The sequence below is a fragment of the Blennius ocellaris genome (assembly GCF_963422515.1).
Source record: "Blennius ocellaris genome assembly, chromosome: 14".
NCBI classification, from domain to species: domain Eukaryota; kingdom Metazoa; phylum Chordata; class Actinopteri; order Blenniiformes; family Blenniidae; genus Blennius; species Blennius ocellaris.
Window position 1 is genome coordinate 6,904,776 of NC_137663.1, and position 12,902 is coordinate 6,917,677.

General features: G+C 51.0%; 2 protein-coding genes across 3 annotated transcripts; both read left to right on the forward strand.

The window, feature by feature from the left end:
* Window positions 1-606: 606 nt before the first annotated feature.
* Window positions 607-3,192, forward strand: LOC308139176 (G protein-activated inward rectifier potassium channel 3-like; the record flags this gene model as incomplete). Its single annotated transcript, XM_080508521.1, has 3 exons — window positions 607-789; window positions 1,435-2,608; window positions 2,996-3,192. The coding sequence occupies 3 exons, from the start codon at window positions 607-609 to the stop codon at window positions 3,190-3,192; spliced, it is 1,554 nt and encodes a 517-aa protein (XP_080364647.1).
* A 1,164-nt stretch (window positions 3,193-4,356) lies between these two features.
* On the forward strand, window positions 4,357-12,741 carry pom121 (POM121 transmembrane nucleoporin; the record flags this gene model as incomplete). Of its 2 annotated transcripts, XM_080508234.1 has the most annotated exons (13): window positions 4,357-4,922; window positions 6,026-6,232; window positions 6,652-6,801; window positions 7,014-7,094; window positions 7,214-7,385; window positions 7,478-7,566; window positions 7,645-7,724; window positions 7,856-7,977; window positions 8,070-8,169; window positions 8,290-8,568; window positions 8,653-10,140; window positions 10,324-10,419; window positions 11,144-12,741. In XM_080508234.1, the coding sequence occupies 13 exons, from the start codon at window positions 4,357-4,359 to the stop codon at window positions 11,242-11,244; spliced, it is 3,531 nt and encodes a 1,176-aa protein (XP_080364360.1). In that variant the 3' UTR covers window positions 11,245-12,741. The 2 variants fall into 2 exon arrangements, with proteins under 2 accessions (XP_080364360.1, XP_080364359.1); XM_080508233.1 differs by having other exon boundaries at window positions 7,478-7,724.
* Between the last annotated feature and the right edge of the window lie 161 nt (window positions 12,742-12,902).

Below are 12,902 nucleotides of genomic sequence, written 5' to 3' on the forward strand. Positions count from 1 at the left end.
CTCATATTGGAGCCGCCGTGACAAGGTTTTCTTAAGAATCCCCCGGTTCATTTGGCCACATCTGGACAATACGTCCACTAAGCCTTCAGTCAAATACAGTCGGTAATCTTTTTTAAATCCATCAAGTTCCGTGGTGTTGGTCGGATTAATTTTGAGGATTAGCGATAATCCCTCCTTGTGTAGTAAATTGCGGGGGTGACTACGAACCGCTGATCAGCCCACTTGTGATCGATGAGACCTCGTGACGGAAGCAGGACATCAGAAAATGTTCCTCTAATTTCCATGTTGATTCAAGAAGTTCTTGTCAGTGCAGACGTCTGCACCTCCCCTCTGGTGGTAGAGAACTGGCAGAGGGATGTGCAGAATGTTGGAAAAGTGTGTATCGAGCACGATGTCGTTGCTTCTGAGAGCAACCGTGAGAAATAAATAACTGACTAAACTGATTTTAAACTCTTTCATCACGTAACATAAAAGCTGCCCTCGACGCTCGTCTGAGAGGAACAGGAAGTTACCGAATGTCATGTCTTGGCCAGTCAAGAGGTTCGTTCTTTGCTCCGCAGCAGAGGCCAGAGCTGGAGGGCGCTCCGAGCCGTGAGCATGTGAGCGATGCTCTCCACTGTGATCTGCAGCAGAGAGACGCTGCAGGACTTCCAGTGCAGGAGCCCCGGCAGGGTCGGGCCTCGCAGGAACTCCGTCCCCCCGACCAGGGCGCTCGCCGCCAAGCACCTGCTGGCCTACCTGCCCAGACCCCCAACCGAGTCCAGACGCTACGCCCCCTACTCCTACAAGGTACGACCTTTCACCTTTCACCGTGCTTGAAAAACGACTCTCAAGGTGGGACTTTTCCGTGAACACTGAGGAAAACGCACCACGCTTGTGGTAAAGAGAAGATCTGCACATGCAGGAGAAGATGGACGATGACAACCGTGGCGGCCTTCATAGAAGATCTCTTTTATAAACTGCCAATGCTTAAAGCTATTAAGAAAATAGTTTGCCATCATTTAATGTGTGAAGTTACGGTTTGTTGAACTGCATGTTGTTTGGTTCAAATCAATTCTAAATTTGATTCATTTACTGATAAAATCTGGTTCTTTATCGTGTCAGAAGTGAAACTCTGAAGGGACAATCTAAGTTTTTGTTGCTTCACAGGTCAGACTTTTTGTATTTGGATGCGCTCGTCGTTGAAAAGTCCTCTAACGTGTGTTCTAAAGATCTGTTGCAGCGAAACAGAGAATCAAAACTCCATCGCAGCAAACTGGGAGCATAGAGCAGATGCACAATTCCGAATGAACAGCGAACAATTCTGCAGAACTTCTAAATCATTTTTAAAAGATGTGTATGCAGATCTTAGTAATTGTGTATAAAATGCCTGCTGCACAGTTATCTAGTTGTGAACGTTATTATTGAGTGACAATTCTTCAGTGTCTCTTCCAGGCTGTGGTTAAATCCATCGCCGTCCCCATGATGATCACGAGAAGACCCCTTCCGATCCACAACTCCAACCACGTCCACGTCTCCTCGCTCCCGCCGGCCGAGGACGACCCGTCCCCGCAGGCCCAGAGTCCCTGCAGCCAGTCCTCCCAAGGTTTCAGGGCGGCTCCTCCCGAACCGGCGGACGACACCCCCAAGCGCCAGCGCTCGCGCCGCAGCAGGCACCTCAAGCGCTTCAGCTCCAGGTGGCAGTCCCGGGGCTCCACCTGCAGCGGCAACGTCGTCGCCGTCTCCGCCGCGGAGAAACTCCACGTCGCCAAAAGCCACAGGAAGCGCTGCAAGCTGCTGGGAGACGAGCCCTCGGTGCACGTCGTCACCGGCAACCAGCGCCAGCGCTACGTCACCAAGGATGGCAAGTGCCAAGTCAACCTGGGACCCATCGCGGACAAGAGTCGCTTCCTCTCCGACATCTTCACCACCCTGGTGGACCTCCCGTACCGGTGGTTCCTGCTCGTCTTCACCGCGTGCTACATTTTCACATGGGTGGTCTTCGGCGGGATCTACTTCCTCGGCGCCTGGCTGCGTGACGACCTCGCGCACGTCCACGACCCCGAATGGCTGCCATGTTTCCAAAATGTGGACAGCTTCCTCTCGGCCCTGCTTCTGTCGCTGGAGAGCCAGCGGACCATCGGCTACGGCTCCAGGATGGTGACGGCCCACTGCCCCGAGGGCACGCTGATCCTGATGGTGCAGTCCATCCTGGGCTCCATCATCGACGCCCTGATGGTCGGCTGCATGTTCGTCAAGATCTCCCGGCCGCAGCAGCGGGCGCAGACGCTCATCTTCAGCAAGCACTGCGTCGTCTGCGAGCGCGACGGGAAGCTGTGCGTGCTGTTCCGCATCGGGGACCTGAGAGAGAGCCACATGGTGGACGCCAAGATCCGGGCCAAGCTCATCAAGTCCAGGCAGACCAAGGAGGGCGAGTTCATCCCGCTGGAGCAGTCGGAGATCAACCTGGGCTACGACACCGGGGGAGACCGGCTGCTGCTGGTGGAGCCGCAGACCATCACACACATCATCAATGAGGGCAGTCCCTTCTGGGGGGTGGGGGCCGAGCGTTTGAAGAGGGAGACGTTTGAGATCATCGTCATCCTGGAAGGCATCGTGGAGGCGTCAGGTTGGTAGTGCCGACATATTCGGACAGTTTTTGTCATGTGGCAAAACTCCTGACGTTTGCTTGACCGTCGTCACGGATGTTAAGTGAAGTAATTATGAGAATGCTGAAGCCGAAAATGGGATTTTTTTTGGAGATTTGAAAAAAAAAATTAATCTGAAGAAATAAGTATTCTTGGACGTTCAAAGCTTCGAGTCCAGCGTTTTTACTTGAGTGGAAGAGAAAACATATTTTCAACATGCTTAAAAAGGGATTTAAAATCCCGTTTAAATACTTTAAATACAAATGTCTTGTAGAAAGGTACCTTGTGGAACGTCTGTGCCAATTAAAAAGAGGCTCCGCATTTGAATGTCAAGCGAAGGATGTTATTCCCTCCACCCTTTGCTGCAGGGATGACGTGCCAGGCGAGGACCTCCTACACGCAGGATGAGCTCCTGTGGGGCCACCGCTTTGAGTCGTGCATCTCCCTGGAGAAAGGAGCATTTCGCGTGGACTACGGCGCGTTCGACAAAACCTTCGAGGTCCAAATGTCTCTGCTCAGCGCGAAAGAGCGAAGCACAGCGGCTGACCAACAGGCCACGTTTTAGAAAAACGAAAACAGATCCCGTGTTGAAAAAGCTGTGTGGGATGGCCAAAGATGCTGTGATGTGATTCCACTTTGTAATTAAATATTGCAATGTTAGTGAGTGTGGCCCTCGACAGAGCGGACTCACCCCCGACTGTAACAACTCGGGGCCTTGAAAAATACCTCCAAATTTCATTTATTGTAACCACAGTTTTTTCCAGACTTCTTTTTGCACATTAATATTGATGTCAGAAAATATTATCTGCTGGTGTGAACAACAATTTGCTGCATATACCTTTCTTTTTTCTTTAATATGCACTCTTGCATATGTCATCTCTGTTATGATAGAAGATGTTCATGCTTGTAAAAATAAACAAGTTCAGGAAACAGTCTGTTATTTCTGTACGGGCAAGGTGAAATCACCTCAACTCTCCCTCTGTGAATTTATCTTGATTATTCATTCAACTTAAGTGTCTAAAATCTGTATTTGCAGGGAGTGTATGAGATAAATTAAAACTGTCTGTGTGTTTGTCCTATGATGAACTGGTGATGGATTGATGGATGGATGGATGGATGGATGGATACGATTAAATTATGAAAAGTATCTGTGAGGAGTTTGCATGTTTTTTGAGAGCAAATTCAATAGATAGATAGATAGATAGATAGATAGATTAATAGATAGATAGATATTCCTTTATTTATCCCACAATGAGGAAATTTAAATTGCTACATCAGCCAGTGGGCAGTCAATAAACAGAAGACTTGCAAGAAATGAATATGAAAAATATACAAGTAACTAGACCTATAATAATAATACATACATACATACATACATACATACATACATACATACATACATACATACATACATACATACATACATACAGACATACATACATACATACATACAGACATACATACAGACATACATACCATAAAGAAATACACGCAATTTTCGTTGGCAAAGCGAATAAAGGTAAAACTGGATGGATGGATGGATGGATAATTAATCATTTTGCCCTGTGAGTATCAAAGGATTTAGATTGTAAATGTGATTCTGATACGATTGTCTGTAGTGTATTAAAACCTTCGGTCGTTAGGCGGCGCTGGTGAGCTTTGTTGTTTGAATGAGAACGGTGTGTCTCCTCAGAAGAAGAAGAATTTGAGAAGAACCGCATGATGGGATATGAGAGTGGTGCGGCGGCGCGCTGCTGCCATGTCTCCTAAAGAGAAACATTTACTGCTCCTCTCCGCTTTCACCTTCTTCGCTCTATCTTTTTACTACGCCCCTTCATTTTTTTACGCCGCGTTGATCCTCGCAGTGTGCTGCGCTGCCTGTTTCTACTATAGCAGAGAGCCTCTTCCCGCCAGACTAGGCCAGAATCCCCGGGCTGGGCTGAGCGTCCCCGCCGCGCTCCGGCGCTGGTTTCGGGGTGTCGGGGTGACCGGCGTGCCGGTGGCCGCCGCGGGAAAGACGAAGAGCGCCGGCAGCAGAGCCGAGTACCGGGTGGGGCAGGGACTTTCCAGAAACCGAGAAAGCGGGATACATCGAAGGGAGGTTCTGCCCCGCAACTCTTTTTATTTCAGCCCGCAGGATTTCCTCATGGGCAGTTACATCGGGAAGCCCGAGAGTCCAACTGCTGAGCCCGGGAGGCCGAGGGCGGTCAGAAACCCCCGAGAGCAGCTGCGGGAGAGGCTCTCCAGACCCAACCATGCGGTCCCCACTCCCATCAGGAGGCTCTCGTTCGCCGGGTATGTTTTTATCCTCCGTGAACCTCAGAATCGTAAAGGTTCAGGTTCGTGGAGGGTGTTGATGTTCAGCTAATTCATCCGCTTAGAGGAACGTTTAAACCGGCTTCAAAGTTCTTAGTTTGTGTATATTTACAGTTTGAGGTAATGACAACATTAATAAAGTAGACTTTCTGTCATACAACTCTTTTCTTCATGTATTCACATTTAGATTAATTCTTTAAATCAACTCTGGTCAAATGTTAGTGATGGAAGAATCATGTTAATGGAGAACAATAACTAAAAAACGACTTCAGGATTACTCTGTGTGTTTTATCTGCATAATTTGATACCTGATTACTTAAAAACAATCCCCTCAATTTTCTTCTTGTTTAACTCGTCCCGCATAAGCAGGAACTGACTGAAATATTCTCTATATGAGATGAAGAAATCTTTAAGATTCAGCAAAAGTGTTTATTAAAATGGAATAAAAGTTTCCCTACATTTAGTCAAACGTGTCTGTAAAGTCCTGCTTTTTCTTTTTTGTTGGTGTAAATTGGTAAAAAAGAAAAAAAAAATTTTTTTTAGCAAACACTCCATCTATAATAATGTATTACGTTTTTAAGGTGAAATTAAAACGTTCTTAACAATAAAGCAAATCCTTTAGTGTTTCTGGACTATTGGTCATTGTAAATAAAAACATCTCAGTTTTCCCTTTAAACTTGGAAGAAAGTTTCGTTGGCAAGTTTCCAGACAAAACCACAAGTTTGATTGTTTTGAGAAAGTCATGGAGGGATGAATCAAAGGTTGCCGCTGCATTACCATCTCTTCCTAAACTCTAGGACGTTGTGAATTTAATTTGCCATAGTGGGATGTCTGCGTTTAATAACTTGTTACTGAAGGACTGAAACTAATAATGTGGCATGTAGGGAAGAAAATGGTGACACCAAAATGGTGGAAAAATGTGCTGAAAAATGTAAATGTGATCTTTTCTGTTGGACACCAGACGTCTACTTCATCAACGAAAATACCTTAAAGATGAAACCACAACTTTTTAACAACCGTAGAGACTCTAGAAAAGTGATAATAACGATAGTCCTGCATCCTGTTGCTCCCCCTGCCTGCAGGGAGCCTCTGGGCGCGGCGGGCCGCTTCACCATCACCCCGCAGCGCCACTACCCCCTGCAGCAGCCCGGGGCGTCCTCTGTGGGAGTGCTGCCTCCTGTCAAGTGGGACGGATTCAAAAAGAAAAACATCCTCAGTCCTCGTAACTCCTCGGCGGCCCTCAGCCCGGTCACGGTGAAGATTGCCAGGCCGGACCACAGCACCCCCAGGTACCTCTGTCCTGTGCTTCCCTGCTCCCTGCCCACAGCTCTTCCTGTGTCGTGTTGGACATAGGGTCATGGACCAAAGAGGAAAGTGGTGCCGGACGCTTTGAGACGCGGGAACAAGGGAGCTTCTGTTGATCCGTGAGAGACGCTTGCTTGTACGGCAATGTTAAAGGCTGTGTTCTGTCCTCACTCGGATGGTTTCGCCACTGGAATAGCGTCTTGTCATTGCCGTTGTGAAATCTCTGCTCTGCCACCAGGTTTCACTGCTCCTCTTCACTCCAACCCCGAAGCTGCACAACCTCTTTCATATTCCCAAACAAAATGTCTCTCTCTCTATATATATATATATGTGTATAAAAAGTCTATATATGCTTTTGTTTTGTTTAAGCCAACCTGTGCTGTTTCTTCTGTCCGCCCTCCAGCATGGACCACCTGAGTTGTGCGGGACTCTCTCGGGCCCCCGCTGACCCGTGCTCCAGGGAAAGTGTCCTCAGGGTGTTGAGGGAAAGCCGCAAGCGAGAAGTGGATGAGGACGACAGGAGCTTCGTGGCTGATCAGAGAAGCAAACGAAGGTTTGAGGCTGAAACGAACTGATGAGCTGCATATGTGCATGTGTGTTTTTACTTTGAGACGTGCTTCACTTGCATGATTGTCGATGCATCAGGGTTGAGACGGGGAAGTGGGAATAAAACTGCCATTAAAATGTCTTTTTTATCACCTTCGAATAAATTCATGCATTCGGTGCAATGACAGGCGTGATCTTTCTTCATTTTCATGTGTGAAGGCGTAACGACAGCGGGGGAAGTGCCCACTCTGCTTTTGAGCCTCTGCTGGCCAACGGGATTCCGTCACAGCTGGTTCCGAAGTAAGTTGTTGCCGTCGCACAGTCACGGTGGTTATGTGGGAATGAGTCCCGTGTGGTTCTGAGCGAGTGTGAACACGTGTCTATTTTAAATAAATGAAATGAAATAAATGCATGTGCAGGCCAGGAAGCCTGAAAAGAGGGATGACCTCGCTGGCAGAGGAGTCCATCATGAAGAGGTCTCGCACCTCCTCCATCAGCTCTGGCAGTGGCGCCCACGCCCCCAGAGGAGTGCTGGGCTTCAGGAGGAATGCCATCCAAAGCTCCTACAGCTCCTCTCTGGGCCTCGGCCAGGTAATGGTGGCGGCGGCGGTGGGTCGGCGCGCGAGTCCCCGCGCGGGGGGTGACGTCACGTGACGAAAGCTTTCTGTTCTGACCTGTTACAGTGGAAGAGGCCGTCGGCGCCCAGCTCCCCTCTGTCCAGTCCCGGTTCGTCCCGCTGCCAGACTCCGGAGGGCTCCTCCAAAAGACCCAGGTACGGCCCTGCCACTGGACCGGCGGCGGCAGCACGCCACCGGGGGCGACACTTTGTAACGGGGTGTGTTGCTTGCAGAGAGGACGACGGGCAGTCTCCCAGCTCGGCCTCCTCGGTGAGGTCGGACCACGCCGCCGCCGACAAGGCTCCCGTCACTTGTGAGTCTCGTCACATTGTCGTGGAATTACTTCAGCTTCCGTGGATTTGACTCGAGCAGAAGCAGAATTGTGCCGGTGGTTTTCAGTAGGTTTTTGTCGTCTTATTTGTTTGTGCTGTCACTGTGTTGCAGCCAAACTGACTCCAGTGGCCAACGTCCCCGTGGTTCCCTCGTCAGCCTCGGCTGGCAGCGGAGGGAAGAGGAAAAGGAAGATCCCCTTAGTGTCCAGCCTCCGGGACGATCAGATCTCTCTGGTGAGGACGGCAGCAGCGTCGGGCTCGGGCCACTCCCCTGTTCACATGTACTTTTCTAAACGTTACTTTTTGTGCTCGCGATTTCTCTGCAGCCTCCACCCCCCGAGCTGGGTTACACCATCACCGTGAAAGATCTGGATGAAGAGAAGAAGGCCGGCATCAGTAAGATCCAGAAGGTTCTGGAGACGCCCGGTGAGTTCGAGGCTGTGTCGCGAGCAACTGTAGCGATTTCAGATACATCAAGCTCTTCTATTGAGGTTGGATTAAAGGCGGAGCTCAGGATGACCCGTATCTGGATTTCTTCTCATTTAGTTCCAGAGCCAGAGAAGTCCGTTTCTCCTCCAGCCACCACATCCACCCAGACCGCCGCCGCCTCCTCCTCCACCGCCGCCGCCTCCTCCACCACAACAACCCTGAGCAGCCTCCTCGCAGCCCCCCTCCCCAAAACCTCCACTTCAGCCATCCCGGTTATCAACCTGGATCCCAGCCCCAGCAGCGGCGCCTCTTCAGCCTCCAACCCTCTGCTGGAGGCTCTAAAGATGAAGATCAACGCGCCTCCGAGCTCCACGCCCCCGGCCAACGCCGCCACAGGTGTGATCACCGATTCCACATCGACGTCATGCCGTGCGTTTGTGCTTTTCTGTTTCTCACACGTTTTCTCCCCCATATGTGCAGTCTCTGCGTCAACTCCACCGGTCAAACTCGGCACCTCCGCCCTGAACCCCTCGGGCACAGCTAACGGCTCGCAGCCTCCTCCTCCCCCCTACCAGTCGAGCCCTGCAAGTGTGGAGAAGCCTTCAGCCTTTGCCCAGGTGCTGAGTCAGGCCTCTAAAGCCGCCAGCGGCAGCCCAGCGTTGGGCGCGGTGAGCCTGTTTGGCCTCTCCGCTCAGATCAACGCGCCCGCCGCGTCTTCAGCCTCAAACCCCGTCACCACAGCGGCGACCACCGCCGCCGCCAGCAGCACCAACCCGCTGCTGGCTTCAGGCTTCAAGCCCATCTTCTCCGCCAACACCACCGCCTCCTCTTCTTCAACCACGACTCCGGCTGCAGAAAGCACGCCATCTGCACCAAACTTCAAGCCCATCTTTGGCGACGTGCCTGCAGCGGCCACGTTTGGTCAGCCCTCGTCCCTCGCGAGCGCCAGCCCCGTGTCGACGGTCTCCACAAGTACCACCGCCCCGATGTTCGGTAGATCCACCGGCGGCGGCGGCACCGCCACACCCTCTCCCTTCGCCGGCCTGACGAGCGCCGCCGCTGGTACAACCTCCGTCGCCACCACGCAGCCCGCAGCCCAGCCGGCTGTCACGTCGCTCTTTGGAGGCTGGTCCGCTCCGTCGACGACAAGCGGCAGCGCGACGGCGGCAGTGCAAGCTCCCACTACGGGCAGCACCTTTCAGTTTGGAGCTGCTCCCACCACGACCTCCGCCGCCCCGGCGGCTGCCGCCGCCGCCGCCACGTCCTCCAGCCAGGCGCCTTTCTCGTTCGGTGCCACGCAGCCGGACCCGCAGGCCGCCACGCAGAAGGTGTTTTCATTTGGCCAGGCAGCAGCCACCGCCAACACGGCCACCACTTCGTTCGGAGGCTTCGCCATCGCCGGCTCCAACACCAACACCACTGCCGCCGCCGCCGCCACCACCACCACTCAGTCCACGTTCGCCTTTGGAAAGGCGACGTTCGACGCGCCGTCGACGTTTGGCTCCACAGCGGCGCAGCCAAAACCGTTCACCTTTGGAAGCAGCGGGGCGTCACCCGCACCTGCGTCTAACCCCGCCCCCGCCGCCGGCCCCGCCCCGTTCACGTTCGGATCGACTGGGGCCACCACGGCGACCACCTTCGGGACCCCAGCGAAGCCGACGTTCGGGGCCACCTCCACCGGCTTTGCGTTCGGCGCCGCCACGGCTACCTCCGCTGCGCCAGTAGCGCCGCCCAGCTTTGGCGCAGCGACGCAGGCGCCGAGCGCCTCCTCTTCCACTTTCACGTTCGGCGGCGGTGGCGGCGCCCCTCAGCCGGCCCCCGCCGGCCCCGCCCAGCCGGCCACCGGCGGGTTTAACTTTGGCGGCGCCATGCCGTGCCCCCAGTTCGGAACGCCGGTCTCCAACAGTCCCGCTCCACAGATGGGAAACTTCAACTTCGGCGCCGCCGCCGCTGACAAACCTGCTTTTGGTGAGCGAATGAGACGACTTTTGATTTGCTTGTTTATCTCTTAAAACCAGAAGGTCTTGTGAAGAAACAACCGATGGCGTTTGGAATTTCATCCCTGATGGATGGACAATCTTTTATTAGAAACTAATCTCATGTCAACATTTCTATGTCTGAGGAGAGTTAAGTGTTGCCGTGTCGTTGCAGGGACGTCGACGCCGTCCTTCGGTCAGGCTTCTCCCGCTCCGACTCCCTTTGGGAATCCCGGACCTCCAATCCAGGGCTTCAACGCCGCTCCCTTCGGTACGTCATCCGTTCTGCTTTTCGATGTGTGTCTAGTGAACGATCTGGAGAAGGTAAAATACTAAATGGCTGGCAATACTTGTCACTGTGAGGCTGCAGTGGACGTGCGTGAATTCACGTTGGTGTTTGGTGGATTGATAATTGGGGTTTTCTTGGCTGTCGGTGCAAACAGACTCCGTCTTTTCTGGAAATGCTCCTTTTTCCTAATCTGTCCTGGAACTTGACAAAAAGTGTGAACATGGTGTCTCAATGACCTCTTCACATCCAGTAACTATTTTTAATATTTGCTTTTGGCATTGTCTTTCTAGTTAATGGATGATGGATTTGCTTTGACTTTTCACCTTGAGGCTTCTTTTTGATATACCAGTGAGCATAACTTCAGTTTTGCTGACCTGAATGAAACTTTTGTAGTGGAACAACGATAGAATCAACGTTATTAAGACGCATTGAAACTCAGAGTTCATCCTCAAAGAAAAGCTTGAATTCGAAGGAGATGAGGTTTCAGCCCATAAAACAAAATTAAAGAAACACACACACACACACACACACACACACACACACACACACACACACACACACACACACACACACACACACACACACACACACACACACACACACACACACACACACACACACACACACACACACACACACACACACACACACACACTGGCCGTACTGCTGCATTTGTGGCTTTTCTAAACTGGCTTTTCATCACCAGGGTCTCCGGCGACGCCCTCCTTCTCTATCGGAGCCGGGTCGAAGCCGTCCGGCGCCCGTCAGCGGCTGCAGGCGCGGCGGCAACACAACAGGAAGAAGTAGCCTGCGGCCCGCGGCCCCGCGCCGCCTTGCTCCGAGGACTTCAGCCGTCGCTGCTCAAAGCTAACCTGGCTAACATCACTCTGCTCTCAGCCTAACACACTCCCCTCCACCACCACCACCACCACCTCCAACCAGGCCCCGGAGCAACGCGTCTGCGGAGGAGGTGTTGCGACTCCGCGACCCGGCCAGGGGGACGTGGCAGCGACGAGCACGTGCTGTACTTGAAGAAAGAGAAGAGACGGTTTGATTCCGATCCGAAGCATATCCAAAGTCCTCTGTCCTCGCACCGGACCCGGACGCTCCCGTCGGCTCGTCTCAAGGAGGGAAGCCCCGTCCGACAGAGACGCGGAGCCTCGGCTCAAACCTTTTTATTTTTCTACGTGAAGCGGTTTGTAACGTCGGACACGTTTTGAGCGCCTTCTCCGAATGAGTCGGGAGCAGAGTGAAATCCACAGCTGATTCAGGTGAAGGACACGAAGGCCGCAGCGTTAAAAGTTACAGGACATTTGCATTTAAATTATTTTTGTAATTGGCTCTCAGACCCTGAACATGAATGACGTGTTTCTACACTTCAAGGGCAACTTAGTAAATGTCTTAATGTAGATTGTGTGCAGATCCTTTTTGTTATTGTTTCATACTCTATCATTGTAAGCATTCCCCGAGTCCTCCTGTGGATGGCCTTTTTTCTTTTTTCATATAGTTTTTTTTTTTTTTTGCCAACACTGATTTAATTAGCAGATCAGAATGAGATGAGGATGACTACTCTTAACACGCGCTGACAAACCAAAGCCAACTCTTCAACGACTTGCCTGTGAATTGAATCTGTGATCTTTTGTTGTCGTCTTTTAAATCCTGATGTGTGGGTGTGTGTGTGTGTGTGTTTGTGTAATTTTGTGCCAGACTACCTCTCTTTACTTCCAGGCACTGAATGTCTGATAATATACTCCAAATGAATGGAGATCCTTTCAGCGACTGGTAATACTGACCCATATACACACATGGTGATTTTAATATCCGCACAACACAGTTCCCTCATTCAGAACCATCACTGCTGCAGTAGCCAGACACACGACGGTATCAGAAAGTCAAACTGCAATCCTTGATCTGCTGGATGCAGAAATTAAGAAGCGACTTGATTAGTTTTTTTTAAATGTCTTTTATGTCAACTTGCACCATCATTTGAGCCTTTCTTTTTCTTCTCATGTTGTCGACACAATTCATTTGTTGGCTGTTTTATTAAAACTGGGTACCGTTCTCAGTAATACTCGCCTGTTGTGAAAAAAAAAAAGAGGCATCTTTTCGATGGTCGATTTTGAATGAATAAAAACTGAGCTTTGGATGTGAGAACAAAAACACGAGCTCTTTCTGATCTGATTTTGTTTACTTAGTGATGCAATTATTTAGCGCTTTGGAATGGCTTTGCATCGAGTCCGGCTTCAGCAGCTGGATCTTTCCATGGCGAGGCTTGTATGTTCATGTGTCGCCGTGATTCCTCTGCTTCCTAATACAGTCTAGAAACATACATTTGAAGTTAATTGGTGACTCTAAATAGCCAAGAGGTGTATGTTAAAATTGACAGTATACTTTTACTACAGTAGGTTAAAAAGATATTTTTGCTTTAAAAGATGTGATACGTAAACACTTTAGAGAAGTTAAAC